The following is a 25,365-nucleotide window of genomic DNA, read 5'->3' on the forward strand; positions in this document are numbered from 1 at the left end:
AATGACGATGCATTTGTTCATATTGTCTGTGAATATGAATATGTCCTCGAATGGTGAACATTACATTTTGACCATTGTTACACAGTCAGACTCAAGTCCATATTTTGATGTAATGCAATGGGTTTTATCAGTGACCTGTGCAGTAGCACATATGAGGCAATTGGCAAGGTAAAAATCAAATTTAAGTTGAAACCGCAGAGTTCCCTCGTTTTACACATACAGCTGTAAAATATTTTGCATTTTGAAACACGTAACCAGACGAAGTAGCCATTAAAGGTGGATTTGTAAATCTTGTTCATCTTAACAGTTGGTGCTACTATGGGGCCATCTGAGTCACCCGCAGGGCACCCTAAACAGTCTCATCATACACGTAACCTCTTAAATATTATATACCAGCAGTTCCCACACATATACTCGTCCCATTTTAGCATTTTATACTTTTATTCTTTTGCAGTTGAAGGTAATTCATTTCAAATAGTAATGGCTGTATTGGCCATTGACAGCATTTTACATCCTTACACAAGTAACTCAGCAAACGTAACTAATACCTAATAATAATAATAATAATAATAATAATAATAATAATAATAATAATAATAAAAATAAATAATAATAATAATAATAATACCAATGCTTGGGAGCATCCATTAAACAGTTTTTTGGGAAATATGGCTCATAAAAGCTTAGTGTAAAAATTCAGACTCATAGGTGCATCTCAGATGTCTGTTGTGTTAAATACATCATTGGTTTGTAAATGTTTCATCTACATGAAATGTGTGTTGAAAAGGCTGTTCAGAGGTGAACATTTTTTGTTAGACCATTGCTGATGTACTGATGAGGTCAGTCACACGCTTTGGTGGCACTTCCAGGGATCAAACACAACACAAAGTTTCATTGATCAATTTATTGGATCATTGATGGCGCAAAATCGACATGGAAATAATAATGAATGAAAGACAACAGACATATAATACCATTGATTTGCGCCGGTGCTCAAAGCCTAATTGGAGCTTGAAGAAAATAATTGTTCTTCTAAATTTACTGGTACGTTAAGAGTTTCGATAGATGATTTCAGTGAGAAAACTAATTATCCATGGAACCATATCACAAGAAATTTAAATCAGAGGATCTACATCTAATCCTATGTGACAGCACCCAAAAGATTCTTGGGAGAACTGACACCGTACTCATGCAATGCAAAAAACACATACAGTTCTAGAGCTTCACACTGGAGTAAACACATTCGTTGTTGGTGTTGTTCCTCTGTCTTCTTGTTCTCTTGGTTCGGTTAACACTTAAAGCAGCATAATGGAGGTTTTCAGCTTCTTGGTTACCCTGGTAAACAAGATGTATAAAGAGTAGATCACAATGTGGCTCCTAAAAACAAATGTCCACAAGAGTTCCTCAGAATTGCACTCACCGCTGCATTTTCTGTGGAGGAAGGTGGAGAGCTTGCTTGAGACTCTGGATACAAAAACAGGAAATCAGAGAACCAATAAAAAAAAAAGAAGAAATGATAAAAGTTCCAGTTACCCGTCGACTGGCAGCTCTTTCTCTTCTTCATCTTGAACACTGAGAGAGCCAGCAAAACCACCAGGACAATGGTTAATGTCAAAGCGCCACTCAAGAAATACACCAAGGTGAGACAGTCCACCTCATCTGTAGAAAGTAAGACATCAGAGACAGAGCTTGCAGTGTGTTGTCTGTTTAGATCCACGGTTTAGTATGCAGGTATTATGGCTAGACAAATCCATTTTAAATGTACAGCTCAAAGCCCCACATTCACAGTCCAGTACAACATACGATCCTCCATACAAAAAAAAACAAAAAACACACCCATCGCATTTTTACTTGTCAGAATAGCAATTTCTAACACTAAATTACTCACCCTTAGAGGCCAGCTTGGTTGCGTTTCCAAACAGTATGTGTCCACATGAAGCAACAGCACAGTAGTAGGTCCCAGCGTCAGAACGATTCAGGCTCTCCATTGGCAAGTTGTAGACACAGGTGCGTGTTTGTGTGTTGCCTTTCCTCTCACACTGATCATTCCTGCCTCCATGGGTGTAAATGAGTCCTGGATGAGATTCTTGAGAGTGTTTGAACCAGTAAACACTGTGTTCTCCATCACAGGTCCCAGTGTGTACTGTACAGTTCAGAGTCACAGAGCCTCCTGGCTGGATGCTCCCAGATGCTGACTGATGGACTCGAGCTGGGACGTTCAAACCTGAACCCATCACGCTGACAGTAATGTCCTCTAAAAACGTCAAATCGTTTGCATAGAACTTTATGCAGTAGTAGGTAGCAGAGTCTGAAATGTTCAAATCAGTGATCATTAAGTGATTCTTGCCATTTTTTGTATCCAGCGTGAAGCGTGGATTGTTCTTGAACTCATCATAAAAAGTGACATCTGTTTCATACTTGTAGTAATTAGAGATGAGCCTTGGATTCTTACTTAGAGTTTGTTTATACCAGCGAAGTCTTGGAGGAAAAACATCGTCTTTAGAGAGACACTGCAAAGTCAAGTTGTCCCCAGTTGTAACTGATACAAATCTTCTCTCCTGACGACCAGATGAAGAGAATTTCAGATCAGCCGTCTGAGCTGAAATTAGATAACAGGCAAAACAAATGAAAAGCTGATGGAATGTAACAAATCGGGGTAACCACTAAAATATATGAGAAGCGTTTGTTTGAGAGATTACACTAGATTGAAGCCACAAAGAGCAACTCACCCATTTTCACCAAGAGCAACCATGTGAGAAGAAAGAGAGCCACCACTGGAGATGTCATCGTGTTGAAGCTGCTGTGGAGAATGAAAGAATGTCGATGGTTTCTCTACCCTACAGAGACAAGACTGAATTTGATTGGCCGACCTAAAGTGACACTCTGTGTCCCATAGAGGGAACATGAGCACATGATCACTGCCATCTATCCAAGTTCTGGGTTTTGAATAAAACGAGTGATATGAGAACATTACGGCTCCTTATTGGATCTTAAATCTTGAATCAAGCAAAAGCATATCTTTATTTCCAGTATATACACAGCAGTAACAGACAGTTCATTGCATATATGCTCAGTGTCCAGGTAAACACTGTGGTCATTATGTTTAACAGAGATTTGAGCCGTCCATTGCTATTATTATTTACTGATATTCAACACTCTGTGGACTGTGGTAGAGTAAAGCAAGACTGTAATGTGTGATGTATTTAAAACGTGAGAAGCTTTGAGCGTCATAATCCTCCTTTTCGCATATGTCATTTGTCGCATATGTCTTTTTATCATATTATTTTGCTTCCTCAAAATCTTCATTTCATATTTCATATGATGTTGTGGAAATAATTTGCTAAATAGCAATCAGGAAGCCATGTTCTATTTGCATATTCGGAATAAAAAAAGAAAAAGAAAAACGAAAAATAATCAAAATTCTATTGATCTAAGCCAGCATGATTACCCTAAATATGATCTGTTCATATTCCTCCAACTAAAACATATTCTGACTAGCACTGTGAGTTTGAATTATACATCATATGTGACCTGATAAAGAATCTGTTGTTTTGGATCTGTATTGCAAGGGGTTTTAGGATTTAGGGACATTATCTGAGTGCAATCAACCTCACATCCTGCTGAGTGGTTTGCATCTTTTTGCTGCTTAGAACGATTAACAGTGATAATTCCTTTGAGGTAATGAATGATCAAGCTGACCTGCGCACATTCCTTTACAACCCTAAATGTTTTAGCAGGGGAGCGCCGGCCTCTTTTGTCCCTCTCTTCAAGCCATATTCTTACTTCCTCTTCCTCAGACAGTCATTATTCATGTTCTGTCCACTAGATGCCCTCAGATTTGTATTTCCTGTCTGGGTCATCCCTCCGAGCCCGGCTCCATGGATCTATCTGTACTTCCACAGGCAGCCTGCCTCAGTGTCTCCTGCTCCAGCTCCCATGCCATTTGTCTGAGATCCCCGGCTCGATTCTTCGGTTAGCTTTGTGCTTATGGAACTAAATTGTTCCTTGATTACCTGCCCATCTGTCTGTCTGTGTGCCTTATGGTCCCACTCTTGTCCTGCTCACACAGGTCGTGACCCTGACCAATAGCTAATGCTAACAGGTAGAAATAGTCAGAAACTCTCCTGTCAAGGGCCTCGCACCAACCTGTTAATCTGTCTGTCTGTGAAACTACAGCATTTAGCTTAGTTAACTTAGTTGTGTACTGCACTGTTGTGCAGTGTGTAGGGTGTGGTCATCCTGTTTCTCTAGCAGTGTGTGTGTGTGTGTGTGTGTGTGTGTGTGTGTGTGTGTGTGTGTGTGTGTGTTTGTATTGTGGATGTTCAATCTTGTGCCGAAAATATTTCAAAACCTCTGGAATCTCCCCCTGGAATAATCACCAAAAATCAAAACCTTATGCTATGACCACGCTTCAGATAACTGTGAAATCTTAAAAGTAATCACTAGTTCCCCTTTCAATTAAAAAGTCATCATTGCAGGCACAGGCAAACCGGAGCGCTCTACACAGTACCTGATGCATTAACATGCTCCTGGTAGAAATGTCTCATAAGAGAGTCTCACATTTACAGTTCACTCCCATTTTACTCTGGCATCGCAACAGTCAGGCTTTATGACTCACTTACGAAATTGGAGTGGGTGAGGTCGCCATCATAACTGTGGTGGGAGTTACCTCTGTATTGAACAAGCACACACATGATGTCTGAAATGTTTGGCACTTTTATTTGATTGTCAACAACATAAAATTCACACACAAAAATATAGCATGATTTGACTGGGTATCCACATTGAATTTATTGAAAAACAGAGAGAGAAAGTATGTGAGGTAATCTTGATCCTAAAAGCAGCTTCTATAGCGACATTAAATCTGAGCTTTTGACCTTAAAAGTACAATAAAGTACCTCAAAAGTATTCCAGATATACAGATTTTTTAGATCAATTTTAATCTAAATTTGCTTTACAAGATTACAATTTCTTAATCAAAAGAACACATGTCCAGTTCTACTGCTTTACACGTAGGTACACGCACTCGCTCCAGGTCTGATCCCTTTGTCTTCTTGATCTCTTCGTCAGGTTCACTCTTAAAGCAGCGTAATAGAGGTTGTTTGCATTTTGGTAACCCTGGCAACAAATAATACATCACATATAGTTATTTTGCTACTCACAGAAGACATGTATCGTGCAGTAAAACTATGTGTCTGAAGAGATCAACAGTCTTTACTCACCTCTGCACTTGCTTTGGAGGGAGCGGAACATCCCAATCGAGACCCTGCGGTGAAACAGAAGAAAAGCTTTTTATTCAAAAGTCATGTTTATTAAGTACACGCTGCCACACACGGACAGTGTTAGTCACCTGAGGTTTTGCAGCCGTTTCCCCTGTTCATCATGCACACCGAGAAAGCCAGTAAAACAGCCAGGATGCTGAAGAATGCTGAAGCTCCCCTCCAGAAATACCCGAAAGCATCCTCATCTGTACAGAACCAAACAGTGTTTTTTTTGCATTTTTTTAAATCTTTTTTTTATCCTGAGTTTATTTAGGAAGTACGGTGAGTAATTATGAGATGGACTAACAGTTACTTACCATTTGTGTACAGCTTGGTCCCGTCTCCAAACAGTACGTGTCCACATGTGGCAACAGCACAGTAGTAGGTCCCAGCATGAGAGCGATTCAGACTCTTCATTGGCAAGTTGTAGACACAGGTGTGTGTTTGTGTGTTGCCTTTCCTCTCACACTGATCATTCCTGCCTCCATCAATGTAAATGAGTCCTGGTTGAGATTCTTGAGAGTGTTTGAACCAGTAAACACTGTGTTCTCCATCACAGGTCCCAGTTTGTACTGTACAGTTCAGAGTCACAGAGCCTCCTGGCTGGATGCTCTCAGACGGTGACTGATGGATCGAAGCTGAACCCGTCACACCGACGGTAATGGTCTCTGAAATTTCTAGCATGTTTAAATAGCACCTCATGCAGTAATAGGTAGCCGAGTCTGAAATGTGCAAATCTGCGATGGTCAAGTAGTTTTTGCCATTTTCCGTGTCCAGTGTGAAACGAGGGTTGTTCTTGAAGTCATTGTAAAAGGTGGCCTTTTCCTCATACAAGTAGTAAGTAGAGATGAGCTGTGGTTTCTGTCCTAGAGGTTGTTTATACCAGTAAAGCTTTGCAGCAATTTCACCTTTATAGAAACATGGCAACGTAACGTCGTCCCCAGCTCTAACTGATACAAAATCACTGTCCTGATGAATAGATGAGGACTTTGGACCAGTTGCCTGAGCTGAAATGAGATAAAAGACAGAGCAAACGTGAATTTAATTTTCTTTTACAAAAAAATAATGGAAATCTTTGGATGATTGTACACTAGAGAATTGAGTTTTAATAACAAAAAAAAAAAAAAAAAGAAAAGAAAACGCTACTCACCCATTTGTCCCCCAAGCAGCCATATGAGACAGACAGCAAACACTGAAGGTGTCATCGTGTTCAGACTGCCATGGGAAATGAAACGAACGTAAGATAGCCCCTCTGCCCTTTAGCGACGAGCGTGTGTGTGATTGTGCAAGCTGAAGTGACAATGTGCTCTGCGTCCTATTTTTGTGCACCGCCTCATATAGTGTCAGGTTTGGTCCAAATGGCGAGGAAGCAGGTTGTATAGAATTTGACTTAAAATCAGTAAAAATAAACCTTTATATAACTTTTTAAGTTGCATGCATCTGGTCTCCCAGAGTCGACATTATTCTATGAATTTGACCTGCTGCATTTGAATCTTACTGTATGCTTTAAGGGATATCCGTGCGAGAGGCACCCTTGCGTCCTGCTGGAAACCACAAAAAGGGGCCGCTCAAAAAGAGAAGACACTACAAAAAGCATGGGGATTAAAGGGTCATCACGCCAAGAGTACTGCATGCTTCATTGCGTCATTTTTATGTTGATTACCAAAAGAGAGACAACACATTTTATCATGCGTAACAACTAGTACCTCATAAAGGTTTTGGCCATGTAACATCTGGTCAACACTTGCTGCATGTGCAGCACGTCGGCATCTGCCTCTGTACGCTGGGCACAACACACAGGAAGTGTAGTTTCACATAAACTACCTACGTGACACAACAGAGCGCACAGTTTCCTCAAGGTCTACCAAAAAAAAGCTTGAGTGCATCTATTTCCTCCCTAGATTGTGTCACCGTCACACTCAAAACCAAAGTCCTTTTAGAGGAGTCTTGGCCCTTGGCAGCCATCTTTAGGCAGTTATTTTTGCTCTAAAAACGCCAGAGCCCTGTGTAAATCAACATGGAGGATGCCATTTTTTCACTTTCAACCTTTTCCCAGGTCACGCTTACAGGATGCTACGCACGTATAAGGGTTTCACATGGTTTCAGACAGAAGTTCATACATGTGTGACCTTTAATAACAAAAAAAATGTGCATACAAGAACATTTACAGGGGTGCTGAAAAAGCCACTGTTGGCAAAACAAAACAGACAATGACATCCTTAAAAGCTGTGTGTGTGTCTCTTGGGCAGCATCAATTAATCTGACCTTAAAAAAATGTACTGGTTTGATTTGATAGAGACTTTACTCTGAGGTGACAACGATAACACTAGAGGGTACAGGGCCGTCCATGTGAATATTGCTAAACCTTAACTAATCTTATCACCTCGGTGATAACAGAGCAATGGGAAGAAAAAAAAATAATAAAATAAAAGATTCACCTCAAGGTCTACATTTTAAATTTACTTTAAAAGTAACAAATACAGTCTTACTTAAGAAGTGGAAAAGACACATGTCCAGTTCTACGGCCTCACACTGGAGTAGACGCACTCATTAACGGTGTTGTTCTCCCTCTGTCGTCCTGATCCGTCGCGCTGGTTAAAACTTACAGTCGCATAATGGAGGCCGTCTGCCTCTTGGGAACTCTGGCAACGACAAACAAGGTCAGAATGTATTGCAGCAGTCTGACAAAAATCAAAAGAACGTCCACAAAGAATCATTACATTTTGCGCGATAAAGTATTATTTGAGTGGTAATTCAAGTGAGAGAGGAGAACTTACTACATCATTTGCTGTGGAGGGAGCTGACGATCTCGCTTGAGAATCTGAATGAGAGAAGGACAAATCTTTTTTTTATTAATGAAAATCCATCGTCAGTGGTAACAAGAATATAGATTTGACTGCTTCACCTTGGAGTCTGAAACTGTTTCTCCTCTTCATCTTGATCACTGTGCAAGCCAGTAAAACAACCAGGAGGGAGGTGAATGCCAAAGCTCCACTCAAGATGTACACGAAAAACTTATCTGTGGAGAGACAGACGCCAGAAACAGAGATTTAGCTTGGGTTTGTTATGTTTGATTGAGGTCTAATGTTCATCAGATGAGACAGCCTGTTCTCGAAAGTAACTCACACTCAGAGTCCGGATTGGTCCTGTCTTCTACAGTGAAATTAATACTCCCATTCTTGTATGAAACTGAATATTCACAGGTGGAAGTAACTGAGTCTAAGATGGTCAAATTTGTGCTTGTCAGGTTAAGTTTGTCCACGAGTTCACAGTGAGAGGTGCCATTTATTGTAAGGTTGTGGCACGTAACGCTGAGCCATAATTTCTGTCCAGGAAGCTGTTTGTTCAACTGAATTCTTGTAGTGAAACATGACGAAGTCAAGCTGTCCCCACTCCTTTCTGACACAGGGTTAGGGTTAGGGGGTTAGACAAAGACAAAGACAAAGCAAACACACAGTTACTTCTTTGTGAAAGAGTTCAGAATAGTCATTACGTCAGAGACATCAGTTTGAGGAGCAGCCAAACAAAACATGAATACTTGAATCAACAAGTTCAACTCACCCGCTATCCACAGGAACAAACATGTCAGATGGAAGACAAACTTCGGGGATGTCATCGCAACAAATTTGAGTGCCAAATGACATAAACTTTTCTTTTCTCCGCTTCTCACAGACGAGACTGAGCTTGATTGGCCAGCCTGAAATATCTCTGTGCGATTTATAGGAAACACGATCACGTGCTCAGTACTAAGTTTGGTTTCTGAGGAGATTCACATGGTTAGACACAGATGCTTCAGAGAACGTCCTCCTTGCACTGGACTTAAAAATAGAAAGCAAGTGTTCTTTATTAAATACAACACAAGTCACTATGGGCAATACGAGTCCTTGCTCAGTGCGTGGAAATGGGCTGGATGCCATGGTGTCATAAAGAAATCAAGCGATTTTGGGCAGATGATTCATAAAATTGGTGAATAACTCGGAAAATGTTTTTCAGTACAGTACAACATACAGTTATGTTGTTACGTGTGTGTTTTAACAGCTGAAAAACATATTTAAGAAGTCGGAAAACCAAGACAATTTATCACTTCAGAACAGTTGTATAATGTTAACCAGCCAACAGTGTAGTCTCTTCTTCAGAGTAGTCATAATTGTTCAGTTTGTTGTATTTCACGCAGGCAGACGAATGACTTTAAATAGCGCAGTTGTCACCTACTTATTTGAGGTTTGGTTAGCAATAGCTTGACACAAACCTGTGAATTTATGTTACTAAATATGTTTCACTTTAAAACTATGTCATGTTCACATTTAAGGTGAAGGTCAAGTTTTGTTGTGTTTCCTGATGACATGTTGCAACCGTTTGACTTGACACTGTGATGTTAGACTATACAATCTGGATATGAGGAACAGGTTCAGTCTGGCCTTAATAACCTTGCTATGACACCCTCAGTGTACAGTGTTGTAAGCCTTGTAAAAATGTGCACATGCATGTGTGTCATCATGTCAAAATGTGCTCCAGGAGACACTTTCACAGCCGTTTCGAGAGTATGTGTTTATGTGTAGTACACCTGTCTGTGGGCAGAATGCAATAACAGCTCAACCGTGCAAGCTCTAGAAATGTTACTTTGGTTGAGATAAAAAAAAAAAGTTAAGGCCAATTTGAGGATGGGTGTGGTCTAACTCATGAGTGCTGTCTGCTCATGTAGTTATTGCTGTAAGTGGGCCTGTGTGATGCAGGGGAAGAGTTTGTTGAATATGATTGGTCTTCGACAGTAGCTCCAAAACACAGGGTCAAAGGGTGCACATTAGTTTACCAAACTTGTTTTGTGGTATGTTTAAAATTTGCATTGGGTCCTAAGATAACTTTCAAATGGATACAAAAACAGATACAGCACTTTCATAAGTAATTCTGTGTCATAGTGCGAACACATTTGAACCAAGCTCAAAACCACATTCATCACTGCACTGACAAGAGCATTAGTGCAACAAGATGAAGAGTCTACAACTATGCTAGCAGCTTGGCTTTGAGCGACATGCTAACAGCCAGCTAACATGTTCACAATGACAATGTTACCTCGTATTATGTTAGAAATACTTGCCACCTTACTTTATTGTGTTAAGAGGTCAAAGTTTAATTGAAAACACACAAGTAAAACAGTGATAAACAGCTAAAGTCGTTCACTTGAGGGGACTTGACTAGGTTTAGGTGGATCAGATCAATATGGTGACATGTCTATGTGAAGGTTTGCTATTATGATTGAAGTGGATGAACTAAAAAGGATACAGTCTTGTAATGCTGCCTCTGCAATAGGATGAACCCACAAAGACAACCCAGGAAGAGCCTTTATCATACCTGGCATGACTTCAGATCTCATTTCTCTGCTTTACTGTATACACTATGTCAATAAAAAAAAGTGCATTGCTTAGACAAACAACAAATAACATTCACAGACTTTACAAGAGGGTGCAAATAAATAAGAATTAGTTGTAGACTGCATTAACAAAATGTATCCAGTGTCTCCTAACTCAACAACATTCAAAATTTCAAGATTTTTTAAGCAAGTCTGCAAACTTTCTCCACGTGTCAAAGAAATAGCCTTGGTTTCTGTTTATTTTATTTTACTTTTTTCAAAATTGGCTACACGCCACCTCAGCTCCCACAAAAACACACACTTCTTGCATTGATACTGAATGTTGGCACTGAGCACAAATCACGTGGTGCACAATATCATTCAATACAGACATGATATATCAACACTGGACTGCATGTTTTGACTACAGACCACTTTAAAGACACTATATCAAACTTTACTGAAAAAGGAGAAATGAAAGATTAAACATTTGAATGCGTCACACTGGAGTACACACATTCATTGTTGGTGTTGTTCCTCTGTCTTCTTGATATGTGTGTTTTAACAACTAAAAAACATATTCTAAGAGGTCTGTAAAACAAGATAATTTATCGCTTAAGAACAGTTGTATAATGTTGACCAACCAACAGTGTCTTTAGAGTAGTCGTAGTTGTTTAGTCTGTTGTGTTTCACACAGGCAGACGAATGACTTTAAATAGCACAGCTGCCACCTACTTATTTGAGGTTTGGTTAGCAATAGCTTGACGCAAACCTGTGAATTTATGTTACTGAATATGTTTCACTTTAAAACTGTGTCATATTCAAATTTAAGCTGTGCAGGTGCAGTCTGCATACATTTCTTTTCACTTAGTGTGCTATTTATTTATTAATTTTTCCCATTATGGTATGTTCTTTAACGTGCACAGAGTGAGGGGCTGGATCCAGTCCAGTGGGTCGGCCACTCAAAATCCATGTTGTCAAGTTTTGTTGTGTTTCCTGATGACATGTTGCAACTGTTTGACTTGACACTGTGATGTTAGACTATACAATCTGGATATGAGGAACAGGTTCAATCTGGCTTTAATAGCCTTGCTGTGACAGCCTCAGCATACAATGTTGTAAACCTTGTAAAACTGTGCACAGGTATGTGTGTCATTATGTCAAAATGTGCTCCTGGACACACTTTTATAGAATTTTCAAGAGTATAAGTTCATATATACTATGCCTGTCTGTAGACAGAATGCTAGAACAGCTCAACCGTGTAAGCTCTAGTAACGTTACTTTGGTTGAGATAGAAAAAAAGGTTAAGGCCAATTGGAGGATGGGTGTGGTCCAATTCCTGAGTATTGACTGCTCATGGAATAGTCTAGTAGTGGGGGCTGGATACTCTTGGCTATTGATGGGCGTTGCAGGTGTGAGTCCATCGCAGGATGGTCTGTAGTTTCTTGAGTTGTTGTTGTAATTGTGCCTGTGTGATGCAGGTAATGAAGAATTAGATTGCAGAAGCTTGGATTGTTGTCTTATTTATTCTGATTTGGAGGTGGAATTTTTTGAATATGGTCGGATTTCGAAGGTAGCTCCAAAAACATATAGTCACAGGGTACACATGAGTTTACATTGTTTAATGGGATGTTTGGATTTTGACCCAACATGGGGTCCTAATATAACTTTTAAATGGATACTTAAAAAAAAAAGAGATACAGCACTTGTATGAGAAAAAATATACTCACCCTTCAAAAGTTTCCCACCCTCCCAAAGTTTAATTGAAAACATATAAGTGAGGCAATACTGTGTCATATCTATGTAAAGGTTTGCTATTATGACTGAACAGGATGAACTGAAAAGGGTACAGTCTTGTAATGAAGGGCGAGCAATGCCGGCTCTGCAACAGGATGAACCCACAAAGACAACCCAGGAAGAGCCTTTTTCATGCCTGACATGACTTCAGATCTCACTTCTCTGCATTACTGTACACACTATGTCAATAAAAAAGTACATTGAAATAAGAAATAAGAAATAACGTTTACAGACTTTACAAGAGGGGGCAAATAATTAAGAATTTGTTGTAGAAAGCGTTGATAAAATGCATCCTCTCCTAACTCGACAACTCTCAAAATTTTAAGATTTTTTAAGCAAGTCTGCGAACTTTCTCCACATGTGACAAAGAAGTAGCCTTGGTTTCTGTTTTTTTTTTTTTTTTTCAAAATTGGCCACACACAACCTCAGCTCCCACAAAAAGGCACACTTCTTGTATTGATACTGAATGTTGGCACTGGACACAAATCATGAGGTGCAAGATACCATTCAGAGCAGACATAATATAGTAATACTGGACTGCATGTTTTGACTACAGACCACTTTAAAGACAACATATCAAACTTTATTGAAAAAGGAGAAATGAAAGATTAAACATTTTAATGCTTCACACTGGAGTACACACATTCACTGTTGGTGTGGTTCCTTTGTCTTCTTGATCTGTTGGGCAGGTTGAGATTTAAAGCCGCATAATGGAGGTCTTCTCTGCAACCCTGGTAACAAAATGCATAGAGGTAAATTAGGATAGCAATCCTTACAAATTCTAAAAAAATAGCCCTAAACCAATTTGTTAACATGTAAATAAATATACTTCAAAGGTAATTAAGCGATCATTAAATTTCACCTCATCACTTGCCGGGGGAGCAGATAATCTTGCTTGAGACTCTGTGAAACACAAATAAAACTGATCATTCAAAAGTTATATTCAGTGGAAACAAGCTGTCAGACACAAACAGTACCAAGTTACCAGTTGACTGATAAGTGTTTCCCTTCTTCATCTTGAACACTGAGAGAGCCAGTAAAACTACCAGGATGGTGGTGAATGTCAAAGCTCCACTCAAGAAATACACCAAGACAGGAGAGTCACCATTGTCTGGAATGAGACAGACATCGGAAACATATCCATAAGCATGTTTTTGGTTTTGGAAAAATCAATGAGGCATTTTTTTCTAGAAAGTTTCTTACCTTCAAAGTCCAGCTTAGTCCCGTCTCCAAACACGATTTGTCCACATGTGGCAACAGCACAGTAGTAGGTCCCAACGTGAGAAAGATTCAGGCTCTTCATTGGCAAGTTGTAGACACAAGTGTGTGTTTGTGTGTTGTCTTTCGTCTCACACTGATCATTCCCGCCTCCATGGGTGTAAATGAGTCCTGGATGAGATTCCTGAGAGTGTTTGAACCAGTAAACACTGTGTTCTCCATCACAGGTCCCAGTGTGTACTGTACAGTTCAGAGTCACAGAGCCTCCTGGCTTGATGATCTCAGATGGTGACTGATGGACCGAAGCTGGGACGTTCAAACCTGAACCCTTCACACTGACGGTTGTGCCCTCAGTAAAACTAAAGACAAATGTATAGGCACTTGCGCAGTAGTAAGTGGCTGAGTCTGAAATGCTCAAATCAAAAATTGTAAGGTGATTTGTGCCATCCCCTGTATTCAGTGTGAAGCGTGGATTATTCTTGAATTCATTATAAAAAGTTCCATTTTTATCTAACCTGTAGAAGGTAGAGATTAGCTGTGGTTTCTGTCCCAGCGGTTGTTTGTACCAGTAAAACCATGCTGAGCCATCACCTTCATAGAAACATCGCAGACAGACATGGTCTCCACTGTTGGCTGATACAAACCGTCTTTCTTGACGAACTGTTATGGACAGATCTGTCATGTGAGCTGAAGTGGAATAAGAGACGAAGCAAACATTCACTGACTTAACCCAACAGAATTCAGAATTATGGTTACATTAAAAATCACTTTCATACAAACTCAAACTCAAAACTCGACTCACCCATTATCCCTAAGATCAAACATGTCAGATGAAAGAAGACAAGCCTCAGAGATGTCATTGTGTTCAAATCCTTGAGTTGAATGAAAGAATCTCAACACTTTCTCCACCCTATAGAGAGAAGACCGTGTTTGATTGGCCAGCCTGAAATGACTCTGTATGAGCTCTGTAGGAAACATGGTCACATGTTCACTGTCACAAGTGTCACACTGGTTAGAGTTGTACGTCACAGATACATGGGAAACAGGACTCTGAAACTGGATTTGAAATAAAATATATTATATGACCTATATCAAATATAAACAAATGCACCAATACACAATAAAGAGTCCTGCTCCACATTCAGCAATATATATATATATATATATATATATATATATATATATATATATATATATATATATATATATATATATATATATATATATACAGTACAAAAAGGCATCTTCTTTCATAGTATCTAACATTAACCTCAATACATAATGTGCTGGTTAGAACAGCCTTCTGAAAACCACAATGAACACTGCACTGACAGATACAACACAACAAGATCAACCATGCTAACAGCTCTTTGAGCCTACATGCTAATTTACTAACCTGCTTACTATGACATTGCTAGCATGCTGTTTTCTTTTCAGTTATATGGTTGAAAATTATTGGTCAATTATTATTTGCTTCTTGAAACCTGGCAGGCAACGTTTACAGAAAACGATCAGATTTTTCCCGCCTGGATCATCACTGACCTTTTCATAAAATTGTTTTAAGTAATCATACGAAGATGCCATATTAATGTGGCAGCAGAGTCTGAGGTAGTGCTGTTGCCTTCATTGGTTTTTGCCTCCGTGCTTCACGTTTTGATGATGCATGCGGCAGTGCGACTCTGTGGTGGCTGGTGTTGCCAGATTGGGTGTTTTTTCCGCTACATATGAAGGCCTGGTTATGGTTTGTTTTGGCCCGGTTTTCACCTGGAAGGCTCCATGGAAATCTGGCACCGTGCTGAACAAAGTTAAACTGTTGGAGAGCGCTGTTCACAAACACCAAAATGAATGGAGTCACAATAACATTCATCAGGCAGAATACAGTACGCTCAGTTCACGTTCGCCCCAAAATATGAACAAATTCATGAACGACTGTTAACAACTCTGGTGGTCAGAACCATCTGGAGCTGAACAAGTTCAAGACCATGAAGGTGACAGGAGATAGAAGCCCACCTACAATCCTGCCCCCACAATCCTCAACAGCACAGTGTATACACTTACAGGTTTCTGGGAACCCCAGTCTCCCAGGACGTGAAGTGGTCCTCCCACATAGAAACTCTCCAGAAAAAGGCTCAGGAGAGTCTGTCCTTCCTGCAACAGCTCAGGAAGTTCAACTTGCTTCAACAGCTGCTGATCCGGTTCTCGGTGATGATCCTGTCCATTCTCTGCACTTTCATCACTGTCTAATTCAGCTCTGCAGCCAAACAGGACAGGAACAGAGTACAACGGACAACTACGTCTAAAGAAAAAAATGATTGGAGTCGACCTGCCCTCCATACGGAACTTGCACTGGTCCAAGATTTTTTAAGAAAGTCTGCAAACTTTCTCCACACGTGACAAAATTAGTAGCCTTGGTTTTTGTTATTTTTATTTTTATTTTTTCAAAATTGGCCACACACCAACTCAACTCCCACAAAAAGGCACACTTCTTGCACTGATACTGAATGCTTGCACTGAACACAAATCATGAGGTGCACAATATCGTTCAATACGGACATAATGTAGTAATACTGAACCGCATGTTTTGACTACAGACCACTTTAAAGATACCATATCAAACTTTATTGAAAAAGTACAAATGAAAGATTAAACATTTTAATGCTTCACACTGGAGTACACACATTCATTGTTGGTGTTGTTCCTCTGTCTTCTTGATCTGTTGGGTAGGTTGATATTTAAAGCAGCGTAATGGAGGTCTTCTCTGCGACCCTGGTAACAAAATACATAGAGGTGAATTTGGATACCAATCCTTGCAAATTCTAAAAAAAATAGCCCTAAACCAATTTGTTAATGTGAAATTAAATGTATTTCAAATCTAATTAACAATTTGTTAAATTTCACCTCTTCACTTGTTGTTGAGGGAGCTGATAATCTTGCTTGAGACTCTGTGAAACACAAATAAAGCTGTTTCATTGAAAAGTTGTATGTAGTGGAAACAAGCTGTCAGACACAAACAGTACCATTTACCTGTAGACTGATCACTGTTTCTCTTCTTCATCTTGAACACTGAGAGAGTCAGTAAAACTACCAGGATGGTGGTCAGCGTCAAAGCTCCACTCAAGAAATACACCAAGACAGGAGAGTCAACTTTGTCTGCAGAGAGACAGACAAAAGATGCAAAGCCATAAGCATGTTTTTGGTTTTGGAAGTATTAATGAGGCAGTCTAAAAGGTTACTTACCTTCAAAGTCCAGCTTGGTCCCGCTTCCAAACAATATGTGTCCACATGAGGCAACAGCACAGTAGTAGGTCCCAGCATGAGAAAGATTCAGGCTCTTCATTGGCAAATTGTAGACACAGGTGCGTGTTTGTGTGTTGTCTTTCGTCTCACACTGATCATTCCTGCCTCCATGGGTGTAAATGAGTCCTGGATGAGATTCCTGAGAGTGTTTGAACCAGTAAACACTGTGTTCTCCATCACAGGTCCCAGTGTGTACTGTACAGTTCAGAGTCACAGAGCCTCCTGGCTGGATGATCTCAGCTGGTGACTGATGGACCGAAGCTGGGATGTTCAAACCTGAACCCTTCACACTGACGGTTGTGCCCTCAGTAAAACTAAAGACAAACGTGTAGACACTCGCGCAGTAGTAAGTGGCTGAGTCTGAAGTGCTCAAATCAAAAATTGTAAGGTGATTTGTGCCATCCCCTGTATCCAGTGTGAAGCGTGGATTATTCTTGAATTCATCATAAAAAGTTCCATTTTGGTCAAACCTGAAGAAGGTAGAGATTAGCTGTGGTTTCTGTCCCAGAGGTTGTTTGTACCAGTAAAACCATGCTGAGCCATCATCTTCATAGAAACATTGCAGACAGACATGGTCTCCAATGTTGGCTGATACAAAGCGTCTTTCTTGACGAATTGTTATGGACAGATCTGTCATCTGAGCTGAAGTGAAATAAAAGATGAAGCAAATATTCACTGACTTAACCCAACAGAATTCAGAATTATGGTTACATTAAAAATCACTTTCATACAAACTCAAACTCAAAACTCAACTCACCCATCATCCCTAAGATCAAACATGTCAGATGAAAGAAGACAAGCCTCAGAGATGTCATCGTGTTTGAATCCTTGAGTTGAATGAAAGAATCTCAACAACTTCTCCACCCTATAGAGAGAAGACCATGTTTGATTGGCCAGCCTGAAATGACTCTGTATGAGCTTTGTAGGAAACATAGTCACATGCATGTTCACTGTTACAAGTGTCACATTGGTTAGAGTTGTACCTCACAGATACATGGAAAACACCACTCTGAAACTGGATTTAAAATAAAATATATGACCTGTATCAAATATAAACAAATGCACCAATACACAATAAAAAGTCCTGCTCCACATTCAGCAATGGACCAGATACCAAAAGGATCATCCAGAGTCCAGAGTTGATACCATATAATGATAATACAAATATTATATATATATATATATATATATATATATATATATATATATATATATATATATATATATATATATATATATATATATATATATATATATACAGAACACTGTACCCCAAAACGAAAATTTCTTCCCCCAGGTTGTCACTCTGATGAACACTTACCTGTCTGAGTGTCAGAAGAAAACATTGTTCAGTAAATCCACTGTTTTTAACTGTACATACAGTTTTGATGTAAATACTGCTAAAAATCCGGCACACCATACAATTACACATTTTTTATCTCATATGTATTTCAGATCCCTGTACATTGAGTGCAAATTTAACTGGATGTCGGTATTTGACGGCCTGAGAATGAGACTCAAAAATCAGCTGTCTTTTTCAGAGTTTCTTCTGATCTTTGGCTACATACTGTTGCTTAGATTCTCCACCTTAATGTACACACACCGGCAAGCAAAGCCGGCTCTGCAACAGGATGAACCCACAAAGACAACCCAGGAAGAGTCTTTTTCATGCCTGACATGACTTGAGATCTCACTTCTCTGCATTACTGTACACACTATGTCAACAAAAACAAACTTTATTGAAAAAGTAGAAATGAAAGATTAAACATTTTAATGCTTCACACTGGAGTACACACATTCATTGTTGGTGTTGTTCCTCTGTCTTCTTGATCTGTTGGGCAAGTTAACATTTAAAGCAGCATAATGGAGGTCTTCTCTGCGACCCTGGTAACAAAATACATAGAGGTAAATTAGGATAGCAATCCTTACAAAATCTTAAAAAATAGCCCCAAACCAATTTGTTAATGTGAAAATAAATGTATTTCAAAGGTAATTAACCGATCATTAAATTTCACCTCATCACTTGTTGTTGAGGGAGCTGATAATCTTGCTTGAGACTCTGTGAAACACGAATAAAGCTGTTTCATTCCAAAGTTATATTTCGTGGAAAAAAGCTGTTAGACACAAACAGTACCATTTACTTGCAGACTGATAACTGTTTCTCTTTTTCTTCTTGAACTCTGAGAGAGCCAGTAAAACTACCAGGATGGTGGTAAATGTCAAAGCTCCACTCAAGAAGTATGTTTCTATGGTTGACAAAAATGTAGCGCCAAAAGAAAGGCAGGTCTGACGGCGATGTAAAGCAATGTGAAGTTTCCCTATACAACGTACACTTGAACTGTTATAGATTTTTCAAGGTGCGCCTTGTTGTAAGTTATTAATTTACTTTTTCTCTGGACTCTGTTCACTGCAGTACAAAGCTGAGCGTCTGGGCTGGAGTGTCTCTCTACTTCTCCAAACTGAGGCTGCACTGATTGGTGATTACGGTAGGGAACAGATAGACTATAGATATGTACTTTATATGACCCCACTTCAAAAAACACTAACTATCCATTTAATGCTATTTGGGTGGTAGAGGATCTGTTTTGGCTTGCTGTTGCCATGTCTTATGATTTTTTATTCACTCGCACATACCTTGAAAGGCCAGCCGGGTGCTTAAGTTCTATGTGCTGTTTCAGGTTTGCTGTTGACATTGTTGATGAAGTTGCCTCTTGAAACCTGGCAGGCAAAGTTTACACAAAACGATCAGATTTTTCCCACCTGGATCATCACCGACCTTTTCATAAAATTGTTTTGAGTAATCACACGAAGATGCCGTATTAATGTGGCGGCAGAGTCTGAGGTAGTGCTGCTGCCTCCATTTGTTTTTGCCTCCATGCTTCGCATTTTGACGACGCACGCGGCAGTGCGACTCTGTGGTGGCTGGTGTTGCCAGATTGGGTGTTTTTTCCACTACATATGAAGGCCCGTTTACGGGGGGGTTTGACCGGGTTTTCACCTGGAAGGCTCCATGGAAATCTGGCACTGTCATGAACAGAGTTAAACTGTTGGAGGGCGCTGTTCACAAACACCAAAAAACGAATGCACTCACAATGACGTTCATCAGGCAGAATACAGTACATTCGGTTCATGTTCGCCCCAAAATATGAACAAATTCATTAACGATCATTCACAACACTGGTGGTCAGAACCATCTGGAGCTGTACCCGTTCAAGACCATGAAGATGACAGTGGACCGGAGCCCACCTACAATCCTGCCCCCACAATCCTCAACAGCACAGTGTGTACACTTTCAGGTTTCTGGGGACCCCAGTCTCCCAGGACGTGAAGCGGTCCTCCCACATAGACACTCTCCAGAAAAAGGCTCAGGAGAGTCTGTCCTTCCTGCAACAGCTCAGGAAGTTCAACTTGCATCAATAGCTGCTGATCCGGTTGTACATGATGATCCTGTCCCTTCTCTGCACTTTCATTGCTGTCTGATTTGGCTCTGCAACCAAACAGGACAGGAACAGACTACAACGGGCAACTGTGTCTAAAGAAAAAAATGATTGGAGTCAACCTGCCCTCCATACGGAACTTGCACTGGTCCAGGGTCAGGAAATGGGCAGGTAACATCTCTGCAGACACCTCACACCCCAGACACACACTGTTCAAGCTCCACCCCTCTGGTAGGCTATACAGAACACTGTACCCCAAAATGACAGGACAGAGAAATTTCTTCCCCCAGGCTGTCACTCTGATGAACACTTACCTGTCTGAGTGTCAGAAAAAAACATTGAGCAGTAAATCTACTGTTTTTTCTGCAAATACAGTTTTGAGGTAAATACTGCTAAAACTCCGGCACTCCTTACAATTACACATTTTTTGTCTCATACGTATTTCAGATACCGGGACATTGAGTGCAAATTTAACAGGGCGTCGGTATTTGACGGCCTGAGAATGAGACTCAAAAATCAACTCTTTTTCAGTATTTCTTTTGATCTTTGGCTACATACTGTTGCTTAGATTCTCCACCTTAATGTACACACACCGGCTTGCACCGCCTTCCTGTTTCTTGACTTTTCACTGACGGGCGAGCAATGCCGGCTCTGCAACAGGATGAACCCACGAAGACAACCCAGGAAGAGCCTTTTTCATGCCTGACATGACTTCAGATCTCATCTCTCTGCATTACTGTACACACTATGTCAACAAAAAAGTACATAGAAAGAAGAAATAACATTTACAGAATTTACACGAGAGGGGCAAATGAATTAAGAATTTGTTGTAGAAAGCGTTGATAAAATGCATCCAGCGCTCTCCTAACTCGACAACTCTCACAATTTCAAGATTTTTTAAGAAAGTCTGCGAACTTTCTCCACACGTAACAAAGAAATAGCCTTGTTTTGTTTTTTTTTGTTCAAAATTGGCCACACACCACCTCAACTCCCACAAAAAGGCACACTTCTTCTTGCACTGATACTGAATGTTGGCACTGAACACAAATCATGAGGTGCACAATATCGTTCAATACGGACATAATGTAGTAATACTGGACTGCATGTTTTGACTACAGACCACTTTAAAGATACCATATCAAACTTTATTGAAAAAGTACAAATGAAAGATTAAACATTTTAATGCTTCACACTGGAGTACACACATTCATTGTTGGTGTTGTTCCTCTGTCTTCTTGATCTGTTGGGTAGGTTGATATTTAAAGCAGCGTAATGGAGGTCTTCTCTGCGACCCTGGTAACAAAATACATAGAGGTGAATTTGGATACCAATCCTTGCAAATTCTAAAAAAATAGCCCTAAACCAATTTGTTAATGTGAAATTAAATGTATTTCAAAGGTAATTAACAATTTGTTAAATTTCACCTCTTCACTTGTTGTTGAGGGAGCTGATAATCTTGCTTGAGACTCTGTGAAACACAAATAAAGCTGTTTCATTGAAAAGTTGTATTTAGTGGAAACAAGCTGTCAGACACAAACAGTACCATTTACCTGTAGACTGATCACTGTTTCTCTTCTTCATCTTGAACACTGAGAGAGTCAGTAAAACTACCAGGATGGTGGTCAGCGTCAAAGCTCCACTCAAGAAATACACCAAGACAGGAGAGTCACCTTTGTCTGCAGAGAGACAGACAAAAGATGCAAAGCCATAAGCATGTTTTTGGTTTTGGAAGTATTAATGAGGCAGTCTAAAAGGTTACTTACCTTCAAAGTCCAGCTTGGTCCCGCTTCCAAACAGTATGTGTCCACATGAGGCAACAGCACAGTAGTAGGTCCCAGCATGAGAAAGATTCAGGCTCTTCATTGGCAAATTGTAGACACAGGTGTGTGTTTGTGTGTTGTCTTTCCTCTCACACTGATCATTCCTGCTTCCATGGGTGTAAATGAGTCCTGGATGAAATTCCTGAGAGTTTTTGAACCAGTAAACACTGTGTTCTCCATCACAGGTCCCAGTGTGTACTGTACAGTTCAGACTCACAGAGCCTCCTGGCTCAATGATCTCAGATGGTGACTGATGGACCGAAGCTGGGATGTTCAAACCTGAACCCTTCACACTGACGGTTGTGCCCTCAGTAAAACTAAAGACAAATGTATAGGCACTTGCGCAGTAGTAAGTGGCTGAGTCTGAAATGCTCAAATCAAAAATTGTAAGGTGATTTGTGCCATCCCCTGTATCCAGTGTGAAGCGTGGATTATTCTTGAATTCATTATAAAAAGTTCCATTTTTATCTAACCTGTAGAAGGTAGAGATTAGCTGTGGTTTCTGTCCCAGAGGTTGTTTGTACCAGTACAACCATGCTGAGCCATCATCTTCATAGAAACATTGCAGACAGACATGGTCTCCAATGTTGGCTGATACAAAGCGTCTTTCTTGACGAATTGTTATGGACAGATCTGTCATCTGAGCTGAAGTGAAATAAGAGACAAAGCAAATATTCATTAGCCCGACAAAATTCAGAATTATGGTTACATTAAAAATCACTTTCACACAAACTCAAACTTGAAACTCAACTCACCCATTATCCCTAAGATCAAACATGTCAGATGGAAGAAGACAAGCCTCAGAGATGTCATCGTGTATGAATTCTCGTGTTGAATGAAAAAAATCTAAACACTTTCTCCACCCTATATAGAGAAGACTTGCGTTTGATTGGCCAGCCTGAAATGACTCTGTATGAGCTTTGTAGGAAATATGGTCACATGTTCACTGCCACATTGGTTAGAGTCGCACGTAACAGATACATGGGAAACTTCCCTCTGAAATTGGATTTAAAATAAAATATATCACCTGTATCAAATATAAACACTCGCACCAATACAAGGTAAGAGTCCCTCTCCACATTCAGCAATGGACCAGATGCCATTATGTCAAACACAAATGAAGTACATGATTTTTAGAAGATCATCCAGAGTTGACACCATATAATGATAATACAAATATTATTATAAATGTTTTACTATATATATATTATATATTAAAAGTACAAAATCATGATTGAAAACAATTAAATATCTTCTTTCACAGTATCTAACACTGCACTAATCACCAGGACTCTGTTTCTGATGGTTTGATTGCCGTAATCCAAAGTCCATTTACCTTTAATGGAATGGAATGGAAAAAACACTCATGAACATACTACTGACTTTTAAGACACCCTAAGAAAAGCTCCCTTGTTACTGTTTCACTGTGAGCTATTTTAACATCAAAACATCATTTGCTGGTTAGAACCACAACCACAATGAACACTGCACTGACAGACACAACACAACACAACACGTTCAATCTATTTTAATCTTATGATTATGATTGTTTTTATTTTATTTTATTTTTTTTTTACAATATATTTGTTGAAATGATAAAACCATGGTAAAAAACAATGAAATACCCCTCTTCACAGTAGTCTGTTGACAACATGCTTAAATACAAGATGGCACAGCAGTTGGCCTGGCCCTCCTCAGTACTCTTCTCTCTAGTACTTAGTTACTGGAACTTGTTTACCATTTTTTTTTTCTTTACCGAAAAGTTTTACAAAGATTCTTGTTGAAGATGCAGCAACATTCTATGGGATTTACCAGAGACACAGATGGGAAGAAGCACACAGGAGCGCTCACCAAGCTGAGGCAGCGGAGAGAACGCACTCTCTCCCGCCAGTACACCTTTCAAAAGGTTGCTCCCTGGAAAATAAGATGGATGAACTGCTGCTTCTTCTCTACACAAAAAACTTAGATAACAGACATGGAGACAAAACACCCAGATGCCCTGGTCGTCATTTCTTGGGGATTTCAACTTTGAGCTAATCTCAGAGGATAGCTAAAAGGAGACACACTGCCAGCGACCCTGTGTCAGTTTGGAGTGGCTGCAGGACATCAGCAACTACAGGAGATCATCTCCTCAGCCTTTGGAAAACCCCTACTGGCAGATGACCTTAACACCTTCTACACCAGGTTTGAAAGGAATTCTTTCACACCCCTATCCTCATCACCTGCACCAGTTTCAAATGCTCCACCATCATCCCGTTCCCCAAAAAAACCCTCCATCATAAAATTCGGAGAGTACAGCCCTGTCACCCTGACGGCTGTAGTCATGAAATCCTTTGAGAATCAGGTGTTGAGTCACCTGAATGACATCACAGTACATCATTACTGCTGGACCGCATCATCTCGACCTACACAAGGATCCTGTTTTTGGACCTCAGCTCGCCATTAAACATCATTTTCCCTGAGATCCTTCCCCTGTCAGTGGATCACCAGCCTCCTGACTGACAGGAAGCAGCAGGAGAGGCTGGGGAGCGTCATATCCAGCGCCTGGACTATCAGCACTGGTGGCCCCCAGGGGTGTGTCCTCTCTCCACAAATGTCTGCACCTCAGGGGTCCCTTCTGTAAAACTCCTGAAGTTTACAGACTCCCACCACTGTCATCGGCCTCATCTGGGACAGTGATAAGTCTGCATACAGATGCCAGGTGGAACAGATGGCCCTCTGGTGTGGTGAGCAGTGTTGGGAAAGTTTGCTTTCTACATGATCTAGTTCAAAGTTCAAATTTTAAAATGAACTAGTTCAGATCATAATTCAAAATTTTGAACTAAGTTCACAGTTCCAACAAAGAACTACTTCATAGTTCTTTTTTTCTCAATATGTTTATTATTATAAGTATATTATTTTTAATATACTTATTATAATAATATAGCATACATATTATTTTTTCTAAATTATTGCCACAGCCCATTTAGATCCATAGACAGCAATTATTTTATCAGATTTAACACTGAAACTGCAGTATACTGTAAATCCAGGTTGTCCACCTACAGCTGGAAGATGAAGACAGCAGAGCTGCTACTGTACTACTGTGCTACTGCTACTTAATGCTATTTGGGTGGTAGAGGATCTGTTTTGGCTCGCTGTTGCCATGTCTTATGATTTTTTTATTCACTCGCACATACCTTGAAAGG

At 39.9% G+C, this 25,365-nt stretch overlaps 5 protein-coding genes across 11 annotated transcripts; all 5 read right to left on the bottom strand.

The window, feature by feature from the left end:
- Nucleotides 1–996: 996 nt before the first annotated feature.
- Nucleotides 997–2,795, bottom strand: LOC119027418. 4 transcript variants are annotated; one of them, XM_037112593.1, is made up of 5 exons: nt 2,730–2,795; nt 1,889–2,599; nt 1,534–1,659; nt 1,421–1,431; nt 997–1,335 (listed from the first exon to the last, which is right to left on the bottom strand). In XM_037112593.1, exons 1-5 carry the CDS (start codon nt 2,785–2,787, stop codon nt 1,216–1,218), a joined length of 1,026 nt encoding a protein of 341 aa, XP_036968488.1. In that variant the 5' UTR covers nt 2,788–2,795; the 3' UTR covers nt 997–1,215. The 4 variants fall into 4 exon arrangements, with proteins under 4 accessions (XP_036968488.1, XP_036968487.1, XP_036968489.1 ...); XM_037112592.1 differs by having other exon boundaries at nt 1,421–1,464; XM_037112594.1 differs by lacking the exon at nt 1,534–1,659 and having other exon boundaries at nt 1,421–1,464.
- A 2,128-nt stretch (nt 2,796–4,923) lies between these two features.
- Nucleotides 4,924–8,947, bottom strand: LOC119026611. 4 transcript variants are annotated; one of them, XM_037111018.1, is made up of 10 exons: nt 8,823–8,947; nt 8,388–8,660; nt 8,167–8,280; nt 8,039–8,082; nt 7,751–7,903; nt 6,412–6,476; nt 5,579–6,268; nt 5,351–5,467; nt 5,223–5,266; nt 4,924–5,118 (listed from the first exon to the last, which is right to left on the bottom strand). In XM_037111018.1, exons 6-10 carry the CDS (start codon nt 6,464–6,466, stop codon nt 4,999–5,001), a joined length of 1,026 nt encoding a protein of 341 aa, XP_036966913.1. In that variant the 5' UTR covers nt 6,467–6,476; nt 7,751–7,903; nt 8,039–8,082; nt 8,167–8,280; nt 8,388–8,660; nt 8,823–8,947; the 3' UTR covers nt 4,924–4,998. The 4 variants fall into 4 exon arrangements, with proteins under 4 accessions (XP_036966913.1, XP_036966912.1, XP_036966914.1 ...); XM_037111017.1 differs by having other exon boundaries at nt 6,412–7,903; XM_037111019.1 differs by having other exon boundaries at nt 6,412–7,903; nt 8,388–8,656; nt 8,823–8,920.
- A 3,227-nt stretch (nt 8,948–12,174) lies between these two features.
- On the bottom strand, nt 12,175–14,490 carry LOC119027409. Its single transcript, XM_037112582.1, has 5 exons — nt 14,426–14,490; nt 13,609–14,310; nt 13,391–13,516; nt 13,268–13,308; nt 12,175–13,136 (listed from the first exon to the last, which is right to left on the bottom strand). The coding sequence occupies exons 1-5, from the start codon at nt 14,481–14,483 to the stop codon at nt 13,023–13,025; spliced, it is 1,041 nt and encodes a 346-aa protein (XP_036968477.1). The 5' UTR covers nt 14,484–14,490; the 3' UTR covers nt 12,175–13,022.
- A 1,785-nt stretch (nt 14,491–16,275) lies between these two features.
- On the bottom strand, nt 16,276–17,735 carry LOC119027756. The gene is made up of 5 exons (XM_037113190.1): nt 17,678–17,735; nt 16,861–17,562; nt 16,648–16,773; nt 16,522–16,565; nt 16,276–16,389 (listed from the first exon to the last, which is right to left on the bottom strand). The coding sequence occupies exons 1-5, from the start codon at nt 17,733–17,735 to the stop codon at nt 16,276–16,278; spliced, it is 1,044 nt and encodes a 347-aa protein (XP_036969085.1).
- A 3,801-nt stretch (nt 17,736–21,536) lies between these two features.
- LOC119027757 (immunoglobulin kappa light chain-like) lies at nt 21,537–22,999 on the bottom strand. Its single transcript, XM_037113191.1, has 5 exons — nt 22,933–22,999; nt 22,121–22,822; nt 21,908–22,033; nt 21,782–21,825; nt 21,537–21,650 (listed from the first exon to the last, which is right to left on the bottom strand). The coding sequence occupies exons 1-5, from the start codon at nt 22,988–22,990 to the stop codon at nt 21,537–21,539; spliced, it is 1,044 nt and encodes a 347-aa protein (XP_036969086.1). The 5' UTR covers nt 22,991–22,999.
- Nucleotides 23,000–25,365: the final 2,366 nt, after the last annotated feature.

Source organism: Acanthopagrus latus, chromosome 10 (assembly GCF_904848185.1).
Source record: "Acanthopagrus latus isolate v.2019 chromosome 10, fAcaLat1.1, whole genome shotgun sequence".
Taxonomy (NCBI): domain Eukaryota; kingdom Metazoa; phylum Chordata; class Actinopteri; order Spariformes; family Sparidae; genus Acanthopagrus; species Acanthopagrus latus.